Source organism: Sycon ciliatum, chromosome 3 (assembly GCF_964019385.1).
Source record: "Sycon ciliatum chromosome 3, ocSycCili1.1, whole genome shotgun sequence".
In the NCBI taxonomy this organism is placed as follows: domain Eukaryota; kingdom Metazoa; phylum Porifera; class Calcarea; order Leucosolenida; family Sycettidae; genus Sycon; species Sycon ciliatum.
In genome coordinates, this window is record NC_088645.1 from 2,088,513 (window position 1) to 2,111,314 (window position 22,802).

The 22,802-nt window shown below is 48.1% G+C and overlaps 2 protein-coding genes across 2 annotated transcripts in view; both read right to left on the reverse strand.

Annotated features, from left to right (window-relative positions):
* Positions 1-7,421: 7,421 nt before the first annotated feature.
* LOC135811210 (uncharacterized) lies at positions 7,422-12,758 on the reverse strand. The gene is made up of 3 exons (XM_065324403.1): positions 12,652-12,758; positions 9,116-9,839; positions 7,422-7,966 (listed from the first exon to the last, which is right to left on the reverse strand). The coding sequence occupies exons 2-3, from the start codon at positions 9,798-9,800 to the stop codon at positions 7,932-7,934; spliced, it is 720 nt and encodes a 239-aa protein (XP_065180475.1). The 5' UTR covers positions 9,801-9,839; positions 12,652-12,758; the 3' UTR covers positions 7,422-7,931.
* Positions 12,759-15,090: 2,332 nt separating this feature from the next.
* The window catches only part of LOC135811209 (tripartite motif-containing protein 2-like), a 166,953-nt gene continuing 159,241 nt past the window's right edge, over positions 15,091-22,802 (reverse strand). The window contains exon 11 of the mRNA XM_065324402.1: positions 15,091-16,324. Coding sequence (XP_065180474.1) covers positions 16,184-16,324 — 141 coding nt within the window. The 3' untranslated portion in view covers positions 15,091-16,183. The remainder of the gene's footprint in view (positions 16,325-22,802) is intronic.

Consider the following 22,802-nt stretch of genomic DNA (forward strand, 5'->3'; position numbering starts at 1 on the left):
GCGTGCAGCAGCGTGCAGGGACTGCACGTCAAGTGCAGTCCATGAAATAATATTATCAAGCCATGACATTCTGGGCCTGCCTCGGCCACGGCCTCCCGCAACACAACCTTGAAGAACAGTCAATGACAAACAGCCGGAACGAACAATATGACCAAAAATTGCAATTTCCTTTTACGAACAGAAACAATAAGTGGGACTTGTTTGTGAATACTATTAATTTATTTCCTCTCTAACAGACACATTTGTCCGTAAATAGTGCAGCTCTGAAAAAGTAAAAAATACATTAAGATGTACATTGGTGTGCCGAGTAGTATCATCCTTGATTACCCGTCCAACCAAGACGTTATCAGGTCCCAGACGCCGAGATCGCACGCCGAATGTGAAGTGCATCTAGCCTTGAACCTGTTGCACAAGGCACACGCATATGACAAAAATGACATCCACTCCGATTATTTCCAGAGGCCAATCATAACAGAACACAGAAATGAAACCACGGGCTCAACAAAGTACATGTAAACGCAAAGGAAATTAGTTAAAATAATCCATGAAGTGCTATTTTAATTCCAGCGCTGACTGCAGTGTGGCGTCGTGGCCCAATACCCGCCGAGCATAGACACACGCTCCATTTGACAGGGGCAAGACATACTATTTTGGAATAAAGTCATAAAGTACAGCATTCCAATGACATGACGGACACCTCGTGCAAATGTGTGGTCTGTTCATCCGGCCAACTCGGCCACGCATGAGAGTGTGTGCATGTGTGCACACACACCATGTATTCGGTGCGTATGGCGTACCAGTTGCGGAGATATGAAGATGGAATCATTATCATGATGTTACATGTACATGTACAGTGTATGTTTGAGTGTAAAGTAATTTTTAATTTATTACACATTTCTTCGACACAACTTACTCCACATCTTCGCATTTCTCATAATCCATCCACCTACACTCCGTCTCAGTTGAGGAAAAACTCTCCCAGGTACAGGTATACGATAGTCACCACAGCCATGTGATGACATTGGGATGGGTCCCAAGCACGATTGCACTCTCCAGTTACAATATAATTTATTTGTCCAGATTATCTGTGAAGACAAAATGCAATGCATAGCGGCAATCGATGGATGAAGAGAGAGTTTGTAAATACACATATCTTTCCACTTGTTCAGGAGCTTACCTTTTGGAGTTCACATCGTTTACACGATCTCTTATGCTGTCTTGCACCTGGGCTTTGTTGGCCATGGATCCGCCATCCCAGAAGACATTCTACAGGAGCTACTAATGCAGAGCGTTTTTCACGCTCGATCTCGGCGATCTACCTCGTCACGCCAATAAAATCCTCCGTGACACTGGCTACAGTCACAAGAGACGTCTCAGTAAGGTAATGAGCACGACAACACCGTCGAGATCAAGGACAAAGAGAAAACAAAACACTCACTGAAAACAGCAAAGAAGAAATGAAGAAATGTACACGATTCCTATGTTGCCACTGACAACTGGTTCGGTGTTGACGACGCTACCTTTGTTTGTCCCCAGTGGGATCGTTGCTATGCGCATGCGAATGACTGTTGGGACCAGGGAGTCGTAAAAGCCCGGGAGAGGACACGGCACACATTCCCAGAAAACATCTTTGCCTCGCGCTGCCGGGGAACGCTGCCAGGGAACGGTGTTGCGAGGCAAGGAAATTATTATTTTCGAAAATTTTGATGTCTTCTTGAAATACTAATTGGGACATTCTCCGATTTCTCTTAGAGCACGGAGACGATTGCTCCGTCGAGTCTTCTGATCTCTATTTTCATCCTCAATTCTTCCAGCTGCCTCACTCATTCTCTCTCAGTTTATCGAAGTTAATTTATTCTGAGGCGATGGAAATGCAAGATAAATCCCTAATTGTACTTCAATTTTATTTGAGTTGGGGTGAACGAAATGAGATTTGTGGAAAATGACGCCACTTCCCGTGTTAGCCGCTGGTCGTATCATACAGCCCATATTCCATTGCAGGTGATGGGCGAACGTTCGTGTTGAGATCCGCTGAGCTTCCTCGTACTCGTGGAGTTGAATTTGTGGCAGAAATTGCACTGAATTGCAGTCAAATGGTTGTGAATCGGTAACGAGATTTGTGGAAAATGACGCCACTTCCCGTGTTAGCCGCTGGTCGTATCATACAGCCCATACTCCATTGCAGGTGATGGGCGAACGTTCGTGTTGAGATCCGCTGAGCTTCCTCGTACTCGTGGAGTTGAATTTGTGGCAGAAATTGCACTGAAATTGCAGCCAAATGGTTGTGAATGAAACGAGATTTGTGGAAAATGAAGCCACTTCCCGTGTTAGCCGCTGGTCGTATCATACAGCCCATATTCCATTGCAGGTGATGGGCGAAAGTTCTTGTGGAGATCCGCTGAGCTTCCTCGTACTCGTGGAGTTATGAATTTGTGTCAGAAATTGCACTGAAATTGCAGTCGAGTGGACTTCTGTGCGCGTGTTGTGAGTGAATCGCAATGGCTCCCTTCCTTCAGCATCGTCAAAACGCAACATAGAGCATTATTACGCACTCGTTCCATGTTTCATGATATTGCCTGGATTCTTTTAAAAACAATCAATGTGTGTTCCCTATCTATCTACATTGTATATGGTTGCAGGTCGTTATTTATAAATCTTAAATTTCAACACTTTTCTACTCGTATACTGAGTACGCGGTGACTTTAGCCGTTTAGGAAACGGAAAGCTCAGCCTCCAGGTTGGCCAGAAAGGTTCTCAGTGAATCTAACCGAAGTCTTGGCGAGTGTACAAAAGGTGAACATTTCTACTTCATAACGGAATTGTGCACAAAATGCGCACACACAAACACTGTACAAACACACACAAAAGTACAAGCACATGTGCACATACACACGCCCTCAACTCCCCACCCCCTGTACCATGTGTACTGAGTCTGACAGACAGACACACAATCATGTTTATGCTTCCTTCGCCACCAGTTTCGGATATGGTGTCAACAACGAGTTGTAAAATATTGGTATTTTAGGACTCCCTGCCCTGAAGACGAGCACAGCGCCGTGGATCGAGCAGATCCGGCCGCGCTAGGCACCGGCGGATAATGCTAGCATAATAACTAGCATAATGACCCATGTGGGGAAGACCGGCACTGCCCTAGCATAAAGCCTCCAAATGTGACCTTGTCTAGCACAATCGATGTGTGAAACTAGCACTACGTCCAGATGAAAGTGTATGCTGGATGCCACCGTTGCCAGAAGCGTGTTTGGCACTGTTTGCTACGTTTACGGAGTTGTTCAAACTGCACTGACTTGTACTTGGAGCTAAATATAGCATTGTGCACACTTTTTGCAAATTTGATTTCCAAATTTGCAATGCTTGTCTTGAAGCTCAATGTCAATGATACGGCGAGTCTTTTCCAAGTAAGAACGATAGTTTGTAATTATTTTGGCCTTCAACTTTAGCATGTTGAGTCGTTGTTGACAGTGAAATTAATTATAAAAGTGGTGAGTCCTTCGCTATAAGTGAGCAAACTAGTTGTACTGTCGTAGCTTGTCGTAATTTGTTGGCCCGATGGCAGCTACGGGAGACGGAGGCTCTGGTTTTGAAACAGAAGATGAGAGCAGTGAGAGTGATGGCTTTGTTAGCGAAGAGGAAAGTTCTGACTTGGAAAAGAACGCGGCAGCCGACAGTCTTCCAGCAGCACAACCAGCTGCTATTGCCCGCAAAGGGTCGTTTGCAAGAAGTGGAAAGTCGAGCGACTCGAGCCAGAATTCCGAAGCAAAGCGCGTGAGAGTGTCAGCTGGGAATCCACCGCAGCTCCTCGACGCAGCACACACGATCGGATAGCAGAATTCCCAGGCGAGTACCTCTCAGTTTCTGCGGGGAAACTCTACTGCACAGCTTGTAACTGGACGATCAGTACCAAGCACAGCATTGTGAAAGCGCATGTGAATAGCCAACGACATGTGCAAGGAAAGGAGAGTAAGAAGCGGGCGAAACTTCACCAACAGGCAATAACTATTTCGTGGAAAAAGTTTTCAAGTGAAAGCACGTCTGACCTGGCGGGAAGCGGTCTGTCACAAGCTGTGTCCGAAGATGTTGTTGTTCGGCGGGCCAATGTTGTTAAGGCTTTCCTAAAGGCTGGAATTCCGCTCAGTAAGGTGGATTGCCTGCACCCTCTCCTGGAGAGTGGTTACGGACGTTTAACATATAGCACTCACATGGCTCAGCTGATTCCATTCCTGCACTGCAAGGAGAAAGATGAATTAAAGAAGGAGATATCAGGTGCACTGTATGTGGCTGTCATATTTGATGGAACTTCCCGCCTGGGAGAGGCACTTGCAGTGGTTCTGTGGTATGTGGATGCGGATTTCAAGATTCATCAGAGACTTGTTCGCTTCCATGTACTGGCAAAGAGTCTGGCAGGTCTGGAGTTGTCCTGTGATACTGCCATATTCCGAGTAACTGCATAGGGAAGTCATTATTTCCCACCGCATGGATTGACATTTTTGTAGCACTATCGGCACTGCTAGCATTATAACTAGCATAATCGCTCCAAATAACTAGCAGTGCTAGTAGCACAATTGCCACATTTAACTAGCATTATCCGCCGGTGCCTAGGCCGCGCCGGCCTAGCGTGCTTCACTTTCTGGCCGAGGCAAACATCGTCCGCGTGCGCGCATCCCGTGTCCTCTCCCGGGCTTTTACGACTCCCTGGTTGGGACATTCTTCCAAAACATGACGTCACAGAATTCGTAAAAAAAGACAACTTTTGTCGCAAGCGGCTAGCCTGTCGCAAGCGCGAGACTCATCATGGGCGCGCTCGAGCTGCGAAGCGTGACACACGAGCGCGACCCAAACTGTGTCACGTGTGTGTCGAATCTGACCGTCATTATGATCGCCTTCGATTATTTTATTTTCGTTCTACTCGACAATTCCAAAAATCAGTGCCATTGGCTTTAGCTTTGCCCTTGAACTAAAAAGTTACTTGAAATCTCGTGCCTTATTCTTTCTTGGGGACTGGTGTTGGATATTGAACGGGCGGAGTGACCGCCGGGATGATGGATGAAGGAGATGATGGCCTAATCTTGGCTGCGCGCATTCTCATTTTCGCGTGGCCTGCCACTAGTGTTTGATTCACAAAGGGTGTCACAGGCATAGCTGGAGGAAGAAAGGTGATGTGAACTTCAGAAGTTCTGCCATCGCAGCACTGTATAGAGGGCCATTAGAGGCTGTGTAGGCTGTATGTTTGATTTAGCTTGATTTAGCTCAGTGCTGAGCTTGCACCACACCACAGGTAGCATATTGAGTATTATTTACATTATCCATATAACTTGAACCGCTCTGTGAGCGTTTCTGAAAAACCTTTACTGGCGCTGCCCCGTCGTAAAAGTAAGAAATTAAAACTGGCTCATTGTACCCCCAAATGTGAACTGATCTACCTAAATCGCAAATGACGTGACCCGAACGCAGCAGTAGCACGAGGGTGCACTTGTGGTGTGCCGCAGGGCTCTGTAGGACCCATGCTGTTCTCCATATACACCAGAGATATCCCCTCGGAATCTGCGCCGGCATCAACACTAAAGTTTGCGGATGACATCGCCCTGACATGTGCAAGACGGACAGCGCAAGAGGTGTCTCATGCGCTCAGCTTGGCGGTTACCTCCCTCTCAAGTTGGCTGGACGCTCGTGGTCTTGTATTAAATGCAAAGAAGAGTAATGTATTGGTTTTTACCAGCAGCAGTGGGCAGCAGCCGGACGTGGGTGTACGCTGTCGAAATGATGTGCTTCTGCACACCACCAGCGCGAAATACCTCGGCGTCTTAATCGATGAACGAATGACCTGGCAACCGCAAGTTGACCGGTGCATCTCACGCACTGCTAGGAAGATCGGTAGCCTGTGGCGGGCGCGACACTGCCTCACTCTAGCTAGTCGAAGCAAGTACTTCCTATCTGTCATCATGCCGGATTTGATATATGGATCGTCAGCATATGGCTCCGGCTTTACCCACAACCAGCTAAACCGCTTGCAGGTGGCCCGAAACCGCGCAGCAAGGGCGGTGTTCGGACGACCACGATTTACCAGGGCCAGTGATCTCTTGGAGAGGCTCTCTGTTTATCGCATAGACGAGGTATATCGCCAGAAACTGCTCGTGCTGGTATGGCGGTGCGTTCATAACCGTGCCAGTCCTTCTCTGCAGGCACTGTTTGTTCGCAACTGCGGAGCAACTCGCCTTCAGCGCAGTCTGGGCCTACAACAACCAATAGCCAGAAGCCGAGCAGGCCAATGCCGACCGGCATCTCGCGGTTGCCTGTTATGGAACCATATACCTGACACGGTGCGAGCTATGGGCAACATCAAAGCATTCCGCCGAGCTGCCATTCCCTACACGTAAGTCGTTGTAGACTGCTACACAGTTGGCCATACCATGGTATTCAGTACCCACGAACTTTGCAAAGCCGATAATGTGCTAATGTACCGTGGTGCATGCACCGGTGGTACCACCACTTTGTAGACTGCCTCCCGTTCATTTCTGTGCTCCTGTCTTTATTCTCGTCAGCTGTGTACTTCAGCAGTTCAATTCTGTGCTCCAGTCCTCTTTATTCTCGTGAGTTGTGTACTCGTTTTGCTGTTTGTCTGGTTTATTTGAATTCGCACAGTAAATGGGTACTTCAGTTATTCTCTCCTCCCTCTTCTGAGTTTGACTCTCCGCTGGCCTTCTCTCCTCCCTTCCCCTTACATCGTATTGGGCCTCCGCACACACTACATTGTCACATAGCACAACTCAACCATTCGCTACCCTGTTATTGAGCACTCCTGCTCGTTTGGTCTCGCAAATCCAAATAAAATCAATCAATCAATCAGGTTCCTACCTGTGGATGCAGCTGGGGACGCTGGTCCACAGGCCATGGTCGTCGATGAACTCCCATGTTGGATATCCGATGGAAGTAACTATGTGTACTAGCAAAGTTACACTGCCACTGATACCATGTACTAGTGATGGTGTTACCCTATGATGTGCTGTGATCCTGTGCCCTCCCGACCTCGTGCTACTGGTGCGTTCGGGTCCCGTCATTCCCGATTTAGGTGGATCAGTTCACATTTGGGGGGACAATGGGCCAGTTTTAATTTCTTACTTTTACGACGGGGCAGCGCCAGTAAAGGTTTTTCAGAACCGCTCACAGACCGATTTTTATATGGATAATTTCAGTTCTTTTTCCGTTCCCTCCCCACCCCAACCCCGAAGGTAAACATGATGAACACGCGCGATGTACTGTATGTAGGCATGAGACTGCGATAACACACTGATACATACCAGCCCTCCCCACCTCGCTTACCCCGCACACAGATACACAAACACGCGGATACGCAGTACACGCACACATACGCACATGCACACGACACAAACAGGAAATTCTTCATGTAAAATGCAAAGCAGTGGCCACTGTACTTTTAAAAGGAAGTCAGTTGTGGAACAAAATAATTCAACTACAACGTGTAGACAAGCTGACGGCCAAAGCACAACACAGCAAACATGACATTTGCCGAAGGATTGCAGTTTGCAGACCACGCCATGGAAGCAGCGAATACAGAATGTAATATCATACAAAGTGACAAGCAAAGAAGTGGCCACCATACACCAGAGACTTGCAGAAAGTCACATATCCAACAAATGGAAAAGTGAACAGCAATCTGGTACAGCCCACACAAGACAAAGCTGACCTGATACTTGTCCCAGGATCGCAAGTGGCAGATCCTTTTCAATGCATAACATGCAGGTGTACGTTACACGCATGGACAAAATCTGACCGTGTCGCCAGCATACAATGTCATCACATATATACCCCACAAGTTACACACATGCACAGAAGAAGCACAATGAAAGCAATGGAAAAGTACGATGTGGTTGCTGAAGCATCTTCGCACTTCAAATTCAGACTTCAATGTGGTCGTCACAAGATGATATACCTGCAAGATACAAGTGATGCAGAAAGAAAGCAGAAGGTCGTGAGGTAGGCTATGAGACACCACAAACGGGTCACCTACATGTATGTTCAGGGCTAGTGCACTCGCACGCAGAATTATCATAATCGAGCATTTCCCAAACTGAGAAGTGCAAGGAAATCCACTTGCATGCACAGGAGCAATTTTGCCGCTGATGTGATGCGCAATTCGAGACGATCTGCGATGCTGCATGCTCACCTCTGATGCCGATTACTTCCTTGCTTAGACCGGCCCGGTCTGCTCTCCCTTCACTCACGGTATGCCCACTGGAAAAAATTCCAGGTATAACTCAGGAACGGCTGCTCCGATCAACCTGGGACCTTCACCATTGGAATCATTGCAGTTTTCGCTACAAGTTGAGAAGTTTTCATTTTAGGGTGAGCTTCCCCTTTACTATAATAATAAAGGTGAAAACCGTAGCCGTTTGAGCCCTACTCCTCTTAGTTCATAATTTTATTATTATACTGTGATCATTATTTTGGGTTTAGGGTTTACCTGGTGTTATCAGGGTTTACCGGGTGTTATTAGGGTTTACCGGATGTTATTAGGGTTACCGGGTGTTATTAGGGTTTACCGGATGTTATTAGGGTTTACCGGGTGATGCTAGGGTTTACCGGATGTTATTAGGGTTTGCCGGGTGCTATTAGGGTTTACCGGGTGGTATCAGGGTTTACCGGGTGTTATGAGGGTTTACCGGGTGATGTTAGGGTTTACCGGGTGTTATTAGGGTGGTGGCGTCCCACACGGAAGCGGACAGGTGGTTCTTGACCAGGGAGTTGTACGACTCCTTGTGCTTGACCTGCCCGGTACAGGAATCCGTCGAATTTTTTATTTATTTTTATTTTTATTAGGGTTTACCGGGTGTTATTAGGGTTTACCGGGTGATGTTAGGGTTTACCGGGTGTTATTAGGGTGTACCGGGTGTTATTAGGGTTTACCGGATGTTAGCGGCCGTCGTGAGTTCCCTTCGGGAACGGACACGATAATATACTTTTTTAAACTTTTTTTTTAATCATTTTGCTGGTAATGATCAGATAAGAAAGCATCAACACGAATGTACATGATTGTATAATATTATTTTACTATATCAGCGCAGCTTTCCACCAAACTTACTGGTACTGGAGTTGGTGGAGATGCAAGGATGATCCGGCCGCGTCTCATCCGTCAGTGCACTGGGTGACGACTCAGCACTGGTACGCACCACCAGCGATGACGACGGGGTGGAGGCGGCACGCGTTGGTGTCGGGCTGGAGCTGGCTACGGCGGCTGCGCTGTCTGCTGCTGCACGCGTTGGTGTCGGGCTGGAGCTGGCGGCTGAGGAGGCGCGCGTCGGTGTTGCCACGGTGATGGAAATGGCGGCGGCCGCGGCGATTGCAGCCTTGCGACGCCGCATTCTGGGACTAGCGGAGGACGGGCTGTCGGAAATGTGCGCTTTCTCAACGCGTGTGGACTTTGCCGGGGTGGCGTCGGCAACAGGTGGCTCTGGTGTTGCAACGCTCTCGGTCTCACACTTCGCATCACTCGGCTCGGTAGCATCAGCAGTAGTTGTAGCAGTGTGGGAAGTATCGCTCTCTTCTTTCTCCTTGCCGCTAGTACTTGTGTCCATGGCAGTGTCAATGGTGGTGTCCATTGCAATGTCGATGGTGTTGTCCACAGTATCTATGGCGTCCATGACGATGGTGTCCATGACGATGGTGCCAGTGGGTGTGATGGTGGTACTGTCATCAGGCTTGTACCCGTGAAACTGTTCCAGGTAGTAACGCAGAGAGTGCGCGTACTTGTCCAGTGCGTACCACATGAGCTGCGTGAAGAAGGGAAAGCGGAACTTCTGCGGAACCTGCATGATAAGACACGAAGGGAGTCATAGTGGAACAAAGTGAAGTATACAGAGATGGAGAGAGAGAGAGAGAGATGGAGAGAGAGAGAGATGGAGAGAGGGAGAGAGAGAGAGAGAGAGAGAGAGAGAGAGAGAGAGAGAGAGAGAGAGAGAGAGAGACAGAGAGAGACAGAGAGAGAGACAGAGGCAGAGAGAGACAGAGACACATACACACACAGTTCCACGGCAACATCGATGAACGACGTAGGAGCATAACAAAACAGAAACCTTCATGCACAACTGCAAGCCTTGGAAAGCTCACACAAGGCATTGCCGTGGTAGAGTTGTAGAAGATATTACAGACATGCACAGCACAGCTCACGTACCTTAGTAGTTTCTTCAATGTCCGCCACGGCAAGCTGACCGCTTATGTTGAAACTGTGCAGAAATTTTCCACCAAACACTAGCCAATCCACAGGAGTGTGAACTGCATGAATCCAGCCTGTCAACGAACAAACATACACACACCAGTGTTGCCACATCATTTTGGCCAAATATCAGTAGGATGAAAAAATAAAATGCATCACCTGGGGGCTTTTTTGCCCCCAGACCCCCATCATAGTAACCCCAGTATACACATGCACACAAAGCGCACTGTTAAAGGGGAAGCATACCCTAAAATCACATTTTCACCAGTTGTAGTCTTCGGGGTACTGAGTCGAATGGTCTTGGTCCGAGGAAGCTGAGACGCTCCCTTCCTCCTTTGTTCCCAATCGAACTCGCGCACTTCCACCGAAACTGGGTGACTGCGCCCTACTAGATGGGGATTTGTATGCAAAATGTCACTAAAAACGCCATGTCGTTCTTATAAAAGCACGGATGACCGCGATTGGCCCATATGTTGCAGAGAGAGACAGAGACACATACACACACAGTTCCACGGCAACATCGATGAACGACGTAGGAGCATAACAAAACAGAAACCTTCATGCACAACTGCAAGCCTTGGAAAGCTCACACAAGGCATTGCCGTGCTAGAGTTGTAGAAGATATTACAGACATGCACAGCACAGCTCACGTACCTTAGTAGTTTCTTCAATGTCCGCCACGGCAAGCTGACCGCTTATGTTGAAACTGTGCAGAAATTTTCCACCAAACACTAGCCAATCCACAGGAGTGTGAACTGCATGAATCCAGCCTGTCAACGAACAAACATACACACACCAGTGTTGCCACATCATTTTGGCCAAATATCAGTAGGATGAAAAAATAAAATGCATCACCTGGGGGCTTTTTGCCCCCAGACCCCCATCATAGTAACCCCAGTATACACATGCACACAAAGCGCACTGTTAAAGGGGAAGCATACCCTAAAATCACATTTTCACCAGTTGTAGTCTTCGGGGTACTGAGTCGAATGGTCTTGGTCCGAGGAAGCTGAGACGCTCCCTTCCTCCTTTGTTCCCAATCGAACTCGCGCACTTCCACCGAAACTGGGTGACTGCGCCCTACTAGATGGGGATTTGTATGCAAAATGTCACTAAAAACGCCATGTCGCTCTTATAAAAGCACGGATGACCGCGATTGGCCCATATGTTGTAGTCTTTTAGACGCTGAGTCGACTGGTTTTGGTCCAAAAAAGGCTGCGATGCAGCGTTCCTCCTTTATTCCCAATCGAACATGGTTGAACAAGCGGTCACGTGCTCCCGCGTACACCAGTCACCAGCAACAGCAACAGCCACACAATCAGTAAGCCAACAACAACAGTAGACCAGCAACAGCAGCGCCAGCACAACCGGCACCAGCAGTAGGGCAGCCAGCAACAGCAACAGCAGCACAATCAGTAAGCCAACAACAGCAGCAGCACCACAAGCACCAGCAATAGGGAAGCTACACCTGTAGTACTATCAACAGCACCAGCAGTCGGCCAGTAACAGCAACACCGGCGGCAGCAGCAGCAGCATCAACAAGAACAAACAAAACACATACTTTTGCACTTTGGGATATTTCATGTCGACCAGTCGGTTGGTGGCCTCCTGCGGCAAAGCGCGCAATGTTTCCGGCCACACCAAGTCCACTCCATCCATATGACGTACCTGCGTGCAGCAACAACAACAACAACAACAACAACAACAACAACAACAGCAACAGCAGCCGCACCAAGCAAGCAGTAGGAAGAAGAAAAGACAAATGAACAATTTGTACACGGTTGTGAATACATACTATACAGCTTGTAATGGGGCATTGATAAACCAATATAAACACATTGCACAAACCAATCAGGAGTTAAAAATCCATACTTTCTCAAAACGAGCCTAAGCATGATCATGTATGACATGAGCCTCAAACGCCCACCAAACCCCCCAACACGGCATACATGGGAGACAGTAGTGCAGTGGAGTGCTCAACTACAGTGCACTTATTTCTCACGGCTCCTATCTGGACCTCCAAGTTACGGGCATCTTGGTCTACGGGGAACCCTGTGAGTGAGTTCTAGTGGATATATTACTACTTTTCTACCAATTTGTGGAAATACCAGGAGTGACGTAATATGCCAGATCTACGTGCCTTCCACATCAAGATGTACGTGATTACGAACATTTCCAAATGAAGGGCAGAGCCCTCGGTCCCGGACCGCCCGGATACAACAGATAAGAGTGTACTACATATAACGTTACATGCATAGGATTGATTGATTGTAGCTTATATCAATCATATCTTCTGAAAATTGTAGTCCAAGTTGCTGTCTGATGATCGGTTAAAACCGTGAAACTCAGAGTTACAGCAGAAACGCTTTTGATTCTCTCAAATGTATGAAGAATTGCTGACGTACCAGACTGGGTGACTCCACTTGAGGCTCCAACTTAGTCTTGGTGAACTCCAGGCTAATGACGTTGTAGAGTTTGTCGCGTTTCAAATTCGTGTAGTACCTGCACAAGAGAGAACATGGCGTGTGCCAAACACACACACACACACACACATGCACACACACACACACACACACACACACACACACACACACGCGCGTACACACACACACACAAACACACACACCCGAGTATCAGTTGTCTGATGTTTGCCTAACGGCATGAAACTCAAGAGTTACAACCAACCTGAACGTCCTCCGCTGAGTCTGCTATGATTTGAAAACTCCGTATGGCGGAACCCAGATGCGCATGCAGTTTACGTAAGACTTTCCATAGATCGACTACATTTTTTAACTAACGTAATTACGTTATGCGGAACATCTCTAACAAAGTACAGTGAGTGCAGGGAAATACTTCGACAACTGCAGACAGTCAGATAGGCGATTCACACGACAGCCACTTGCACGTTTTACGGCGAGTGATTTACGAGAAAAGTGACTGTGTGGATTCACATGGCAGCACTCAACAGCGGGCACGTTTGCATTTTTGAATGATTCACCCACCAGTTTACCCACCAGTTGCCATGGGTATTTCAAATCTTTAAAACACGTGTACAATAAGTATCACGGTGAAAAGAGCCGCGTAAAAAATCAAGTCTTGTTTTGCGCTTTTTGGTGTAAATATAGTTTACTGCTTGCCGCAGAGGGGCTGAGGGCTAGACCCACAGGACACTTCTGATCATAACTCACTAGACCTAGTCTTTCTTAAACTTGCATTCAGTTTCGGCGGGGACAATACCCCCGACACACGACCAACAAAATCTCTAACTGTCTTTGACGCCATCAGAATATCTATGCAAACACAGCCTAACGGACAAAGTCAAACAAGCCGTGACCTGATGTTGACACAGCCTGGTCAGTATGGAGCTTGCATGTCGAGTCTGCAGTTAAGGAATTCATACCTCAAAAGTTGAAGCGAAATAACCTGAACAACAAACTGTGGTATAATGCGGGAAAATCAATAAATTACAAAAATGTCACGTTCCGAAATTTTATTGGGTGGTCATCCCGTTTGACTGTGCGAAGTAAACTGATTAAAACAACCAAATGGTTGGGTTGATCTGCACTGTGAAACCGATTCTCTCACCTTTCTTCCTCCAGCTATGCCTGTTACACCCTTTGTGAATCTGCGAAACACTAGTGGCAGGCCACGCGAAAATGAGAATGCGCGCAGCCAAGTTTAGGCCATCATATCCTTCATCCATCATCCCGGCGGTAACTCCGCCCGTTCGATATCCAACACCAGTCCCCAGGAAAGAATAAGGCACGAGATTTCAAGTTCAAGGGCAAAGCTAAAGCCAATGGCACTGATTTTTGGAATTGTCGAGTAGAACGAAAATAAATAATCGAAGGCGATCATAATGACGGTCAGATTCGACACACACGTGACACAGTTTGGGTCGCGCTCGTGTGTCGCGCTTCGCAGCTCGAGCGCGCCCAAGGTGAGTCTCGCGAGCGCGACAGGCTAGCCGCTTGCGACAAAAGTTGTCTTTTTTTTACGAATTCTGTGACGTCATGTTTTGGAAGAATGTCCCAACAGTCATTCGCCTATGCACATCGAAGGAACTGTGACGTCATCACTTAATTAACAGCCCCATACTAGTACTTTATCTCCCTTACACAAAAATCCTAGAGGGTCACGTGTACCACTTTTACATACACACAGTCATGTGTTCATATTGTGTGGCCCACTAGGCAAAGCCCGATTTTGCCAGGGAAGCTTCGATATTTTGCCGCAAAATTTTGCTGGCTCATCGTCGATATTTTGCTTTCATTTTGCCAGGCCACTCGATATTTTGCTCCCTTTTTGCTCCAAAATTTGTGTCACGTGTGAGAAAACTGACCGAAAGTGGGTTACATGTTGGCAAAAATGAGAAAAAGTGAGTCACGTGTTGGTAAAACTGTGCCGAAATGAGTCATGTGCACCGTATATGTGTAAAATCTCCCAATTCCCAGCCAACACACCGATATTTTGCTCCATTTTGCCAGCAAATTCCCTTTCAAAATTCTTCGATGTTTTGCTAGCAGAATTGCTAGCAAAATCGGGCTATGCCTATGGCCCACGCATTTGCATGTGACGTCATGTGTGGATTGGGTTTTGGCTCCTTACTGGCTTTCGTTACTCAGTCTGTTCTTCGCGTTTCTGTTCTGGCAACTGGCGTCTTTTGTCATTGCTCTGTTCTGTTCTTACTGCTCCCTGCTATTACTCTAAGTGCCCTTTACACGGCTGTAGCATTGTTAGTTATAACTAAGACTGGTCATGCAACACAGAGCACCACACATTATCGTTATAACAAAGAGTTTCATGGCCATACTCCATAGGCAATCATCAGACAGCTATCAATACTCCATAGGCAATCATCAGACAGCTATCAATACTCCATAGGCAATCATCAGACAGCTATCAATACTCCATCTCTTCAGATCAAACAAAGGTGAGCAGCAGGATTTAAAACGTTTTGAAACAATTCTAAAAAATAGATATTAGCACAAAGCACCACAAAACACGATAGAAAGAAAACAGCACCTCAGACATTGTGCACATTCTTCATTGTATCCAAAAGTGACATAAAAAAAAACGTTATGATGTATTGCGACACTTAGCAGCGAGACATTTCGCTGAAAAACAATAGATTTTCAGAGAAAGGAAAAGAGCACCCAGCTATTACACAATCAATAGAATCATCCTCTCCACATCGAGAATAGGATTGTAACAATGAGAGTGATCCAAGTACAATGTAGATATACAACTCAGTGCAGGAGTTCATAAGAAAATGCATGCATACACACACGCATACACAAACATACACACACACACACACACAAACACACACACACACACGCACACACACACGCGCACGCACACACACACACACACATACCCCACATACATACACAGTCACACACACAGATACATATGCATGCACACACACACACACACACACACACACACACACACACACACACACACACACACACACACACACACACACACACGCACACACACACACACACACACACACACACACACAAGTGCACACACACACACACACACACACACACACACACACACACACACACACACACACACACACACACACACACATACACACACACATACACACATATGCAAGCACACATTCAAACATGCAAGTACCGGTATGATATACAGTAATTGGCATTGCTCATATGTTCATCAGCTTAATCAGGCATGTTGTAACTGGTCCAGTCGGTCATGACTTGGCTGGATCTACTGTTGGACTACCCTATACATGTTAGCTACTGGGTAGGTTATGCATACTCGATGTGTCACACAAGAAATCTGAAATACTATAGTAAAGCCTGAGCAAACAAAACTGCTAATACTGGTCCTGTTCATGTTTCACAGCAGTGAGAAACATTAGTGTAGAACAAGAAACAAGATGCTCCAGGACAAAAGTTAGAACATTGTGATACAGTGCTTTCCCCAGTTACTAACATACACAGTACCACTGGGTGATACAGCAATGCCGTGCGGATGAGTAAGACAACTGCTTGAACCGAAGGTAGCCACGTGAGAGAATGTGTCAGAAGTGAACACCTAACAGGGTATGACGATGGAAACACACACACACACACACACACACACACCCGCATATACACAATACGCACGCACGCACGCACACACGCACGCACGCACACACACACACACATACCGGTATACACCCATTCACACATTTACAAAAACATGTACACACAAACACCCACCACATACATAAACAATCATACTTCAGAAGTACACATACATTACGATAGAATAATTATATGCCCATCCAGAGATGATAGAAGGTCCCGAAGGGACCAACAGTGTTCAAGTCACGAGCAGAATCGGGTGTGGCACATGAGAACGCGAACACGCGCCACCCCCCCCCCCCCCCCCCCACATACACACATAAAAACACGCACAATGCACTCACTTGAACTCATGCACACACACACACACACACACACACATACACACACACACACACACACACACACACACACACACACACACACACACACACACACACACACACACACACACACACACACACACACACACACACACACACACACACACACACACACACACACACACACACACACACACACACACACACACACACACACACACACACACACACGCACATACCGTTTATTCCAGAGTATAGATCACACTGGAGTATAAACAGCAACCCAAATTGTTTCCCACAAAATACAGACATCAACCCTAGTAATTTATTACCGATCATCGGAGTATAAGCTGCAACCTACATTTTTGAGTGTATTTTGAGCGTTGGAAGTGCGGCTTATACATGTACACTGGAAAATACGGTATACACACAATGAGACAGATTTTATCTGTAAACTTTCTTGCTTTTTTACAGTCAATCTTCATGATGCCCAGGGCCGAATCTTTTTATTTTCTTTATTGCAGTTCAGAGACCGTATGTGTGTGTGTGTGCGTCTAGCAGCTCCACGTGTTGTTAGTCCTTATTTAAATCTGGCTTTGGAAAATATTTTATCATTGCTACATGTATCAGGTTCGGCCATATTTTCCCTTTGCTGCGCTGACGAGTCCACAAAGGACCACAGAGTATGCTGTCCACAGATTGAGGTTATCTGAATACTAGTATACTAGAGTAACCATCTCACTATGAACTTGGAATGGAGGAACTGTCAACGCCATCATTTCCCTTGGGTGACAGTTTTCATGATTTGAAATGAAGGTGCCCACAGTTGTCAAAAAGTACCGTGTGATGCCACACCGGACTAGATCTCCACTTGTACATTCATCATCAAAACGTAGTCAAACCCGTGTGCTGCTCGATCGACATACACTGTAGCTGTTCCGATGTTCGGTGCACTAATGCCTTGTGAACTTGGACACCAGAGCTGCACACATGGGTATGTCGTGCAAAAGGAGAATGCCAAAAGGTAGAGATCCATGTGTAGCTACGTAGTTATTTGAACATATACCATCTGTTGCAGACCACCAGTTCTCAATTGGGAAAGGCCTTCGCGCTTATGGCGTTGTATTCGTCGCAATGTTGTCTTTCGACTCCGCCGTACCGCTGATGTTGCTGCATGGCATACGCTATATGCGCTGTGTGTGTTTTTGCTGTATACGCTGTTATGTCCAGTTTTATATGCTTATGTTTTGCATGTACGCTGTTTTTGCATGCTATAAATAGCTGGTGCTATTAGTGTTCATTGTTAATTATCAGATGAAGTGAAATATACTGTGTAAAGGAAAACAGTTGTCCTCGTGCCGTGTGGTCGTACGATCCTGACAATTTAGAGAATCTTAGAGGGTTCATAACATTTGGCGACCACGCCAGGATAGGAGCGAGCATGGCAGAGGAACTATGGAACAATTTGGAAGCCAGCTTTATCGACAATGGAGAGCGGTTAGGATTAGAAGGCGAGTTGTTGAAGGTACATGTGGAGCAGAGGCTCCAACAGTACGCGGAGCGTGAGGAGCGCAGTGCCAGACGGCGAGAGGAGGCGCTCCGCACCGAGTTTGCCAAAACACTAAACGAGATTAACGAGCGCATCGCCAATGCGCATGAGGGTGAGGGTAAAGCCGCGATGGGAGGTACAGAGGAATCTCCCAGTCACAGCGGGGGGCGTCAACCGTTGATGAAAATCCCCTCATATGATGGAACGCAGCCATTGGAGCGTTATCTTGACCTGTTCGAGGACATCTGTTCCAAGAACGAGTTCGAAGAAAGCGAATGGCTGCTGCGACTGCGCATCGCGCTAGCGGGTAGCAAAGCGGAGAGGATATGTATTGGATGCAACAATTACGAGGAAGCAAAGCGAGAGTTGCTTGCCTCGCTCGGAAAGACTCCGGATAAAGCGTGGAAGACATTGCTGACAGGCAAGCAGCGGTCAGATGAGTCGTTTCATCAATACGTTGTCCGTGTTTGCCGAGAGGTAGAGGTGTGGGCCACACTCGCTATGACAGAGGATGGCGAGGTGGGCACCAAGTATAGCGCCGATATAGGTAAAATGGCCCCGGTGCTGCAAGCAATGGCAAAGCAGGTAATCTTGGAGCAATGCGGACCTGAGATGAAGACGTACCTGGTCGAACGGCAGTGCTACGGGATGTCACTGCGCCAGGTACAGGAGCACGGCGCGTCTTACCAGGTCGCGCACGGACGACAGGGTGATACTGCCAGGAAGCCAGTAGAACGATCCGTGCCAAGGCCCACGGCGTCGGCACAGTGCATGGCGATATCGGTCGCAGATGCAGAGAAGCAGCTAAAGTCGCTGCCACAGGAAGAGAGAAAGGGTTTTCTGCAGCGAGAGAGACTCTGCTGGAACTGCCTTAAGTATGGCCATATGGCCAGAGAATGTCGGTCAGGCTCGAGATGCACGAAATGCCAGAGGAAACACCACCTGCTAATACATGATGTGTTGGATAGAGCAGGTTACAGCCGGGAGAAACCGACTGAGATAGTTACGGAGAAGAATGTTGGGTCGTGCTGTCTACACTCGCCAAGTGTGCGGCTGATGACCGGAGTGGCACGAGTTGAGGGAAGAACTCGAAACGCGAAGGTTCGAGTGTTCCTGGACTCGGGTGCTGAGGCGTCATTCGTGACTGCAGCGTTGGTATCAGCAATCGATGCAGAACACGTTGGGGTTGAAAATGTAGAGGTGAAGCCGTTCGGTGCGGAACCAACCCAACAGCGCATGGATAAGTACGCCATCACGATCCAGGGTAGCTCCGCTAGCATTCGGGTACGCGCGTTCGTGAAACCAACGCTAGAGCTGGACCTGAAGTGCGCAAGTCCGCAGACCATTGCGCAGTGGCACAGTTGGGGAGTAGAGCTGAGTGACAAGCCTCAACAAGGGACATCAGACGAAATACATATGCTGATTGGTGCAGACTATATCAACGCGGTACTGCACAGCAAGAAGGAAGTTAATGGTGAGACGGTGTGGAACACAGAGATAGGTAATGTATTATCTGGTCCAGCGTCGGCACCAAGTCGTAACAGTCAGCCGGTGACCGTGTCATGTGTCACAGCCCACATCGACAAACTATGGCAGTTGGATGAACCTCCAGAACAACATCAGCACCTGCCATCTTTCCCGCTATGTCGCCAGGGCAGCGGGTACCAAGTGGGTCTCTTGTGGCGAAATGAGCGTCGCCCAACGGATAACTATGCTCAAGCTAGAGTCATCGCAACGCGGCTTCTTGAAAAGCTGAAGAGGAATGGGAAGCGTGCGCTCTATGATGATGTGCTGATCAGGGAGTACCGCGAGCTTGGAGCAATTGAGCTGGAGCCATGTGAGAGCGATGCCGGGTACTATGTACCGCATCATGGTGTATTCCGCGAGCACGCTGCAACCACGAAGTTAAGAGTGGTGTTCAATGCCTCGGCGACGGCGCCAGATGGCAAGTCGTTAAACGACATGGTTGACCCTGGACCGTCGCTATTGCCGAGTCTCGCAGGTATGCTATTACGGTTTCGTGAATATAAGAGCGCGCTGCAAGCGGACATCCGCAAGGCTTTCTTCATGGTCGCGGTTAATCCCGAAGACCGTCCGTACCTGCGTTTCTTGTGGCCAGGTCGAAGCGACAGCGATGAACTGTTAACCTGGAGGCTAACGAAACTGCCATTTGGCGTAAACTGCTCGCCATACATGCTTACTGCGGTGATTCAGCATCACTTGAAGGAGCTACGGGCGTTGTCTGCACCCAAGGAGCGAGATCGTATTGATCTCTTGCTCACGAGTTTCTACGTTGACGATTTGGTCTCTAGTGTCTCAAATGCCTCGGAAGCTAAGGAGATGCAAGAGTTCAGCGTGCGTGTGCTTACGGATGCTGGCATGGAGTTACGCAAGTGGCGAGGCAACGAAATCCCGTGCGATCCAGAGGCCGGAGATAAAGTCCTCGGTCTGAAATGGAAAACCAGTGATGACTTGCTCAGCATAGCAGTGCTAGGCGAGTCCGATAGGCCGTCTGTTTGGACCCGGCGATCCCTCCTCAAGTGTGTTGCATCAGTGTTTGATCCGCTAGGTCTAGCAGCACCGGCAGTTGTGCCGGGAAAGATACTGCTACAGCAAGCCTGGAAAGTCGGAGGCGACTGGGATGATATGTTGCCTGATGGCATCGCAGCCGCATGTGCGCAATGGTGGGGAGAGTTGGCCGAAGTGGTGAGCATTGACATACCACGTTGGATTTGCTGCAATCTTGACACGCCGATTGCGCTTCATGCCTTCGCCGATGCCAGTGAGAAAGCGTTTGGATGTTGTTTGTATGCAGTCGTCAATGGACAGTCGCACTTGGTATTTGCCAAGGCCAAAGTGGCACCTGTGTCTCCGCCCACGTTAGCCCGCCTTGAGTTACAAGCAGTATGTCTAGCGGCTCGCTACGCTGAGTTTGTGGTGAAGGAGCTGCGTGTGACCGTCGCGCAAGTCTATGGCTGGACTGACAGTCTCACTACCGTTCATTGGATCAGTAATCCATCGTACAAATGGAAAACATTTGTGGCTAACCGCGTCAGTCAAGTCCAAGAGATATCGAAGAAGGTCGGCATTGTGTGGAACCATTGCCCGGGCCTTCACAACCCAGCAGATTTACCGTCGCGTGGGAGTAGTGCACAGCAGATTCGTAGTCCGTTCTGGAGGGGCGGACCAACCTGGATCACGGAGCCCAATGACTGGCCCACTGCATCCTCAACCGCAGCTACAGATGAGTCCAGTGTGGAAGTACGAGTGTCAGCCACAACCTGTAGTCGAGAATCTGATAAGGAATGGTGGCTCCGATTCAGTAAATGGTCGAGGGCACAGGGCATGGTGACTCGGATGTTGCAGTTGAAGCACACTGAGCCTCGTGCTGAACTCTATTTTGCAGCAGACAACGTATTGTACCGCATCGTTCAAGCCGCATGTTTCGCTGAGGATCTTGAGCTGATCAAGCAAGGTCAACCAGTGAAGCCTGGGTCGAAGGTGTATCAGCTTGCACCGTTTCTGGATGAGCATGGAGTGCTCAGAGCCGGGGGACGACTTCAGCACAGCGAGTTGGCGTATGGAGCCAAGCACCCAGTCCTGTTAGGCAAACATCATCTGACCGAGTTGCTGTTGGAGAAAATGCATGTTGAAAGGATGCACCAAGGTGTAGAAGGAGTCTTGTCGTTCATCCGTCAGAAATTTTGGATTATCGGTGGTCGACGGGCGCTGCGCAACATTACTCAGCGATGTGTTACATGCCGCCGCTACAAGGCTGAGGCTGCCTCAGAAGTCTGCCCGCCGCTGCCGGAAGACCGAGTTGTTCACGAGAGGCCGTTCTCAACTACCGGCATCGACTATGCTGGTCCGTTGTACGTGCGCCGTGGTGAGTCATCTCCGAAGGTATGGATAGCATTGTTTGTGTGTGCCACCACCAGAGCAGTTCACTTGGAGGTGGTCGATAGTTTAAGTACCGAGTCATTCTTGATGGCATTTCGGAAGTTTGTCGCGAGACGTAGTTTGCCGTCTCGGATCAGGTCTGACAACGCTACAACGTTCAAGGCGGCATCTGACAAACTGAGTGTACCATGGATGTTCAATCCTCCAGCTGCACCATGGCATGGAGGCTTCTATGAGCGAATGGTTGGTACAGTGAAGAGTGCCTTGAAAAAGGTAATGGGAACAGCGTTTCTGAAGGTCCAGGAGCTTGAGACCCTCTTGTATGAGGTTGAAGCAGTGGTGAATAGTCGTCCGCTAACTTATGTGTCTGATAGCCTGGATGAGCCACCAGTAACCCCTGCAATGATGATGGGTAACATCTGGATGTCGTCAGAGAAGCCAGCAGGTACCCTGGACGCTGCGCAGATGTCATCGAGATTGCGTTACCTCAGTCGGACACTGGAGCATGTCAAGAATCGTTGGGAGGTGGAGTACCTAAGTCAGCTGAACAAACACCAACAAACCATGTCGCGCCCTTTAGCTGTGGGTGATGTGGTCTTTGTTCTCGATGATACCAAGCGCAAACAGTTCTGGCGTTTGGGACGGATCATCGAGTTATTCCCTGGTCGAGATGG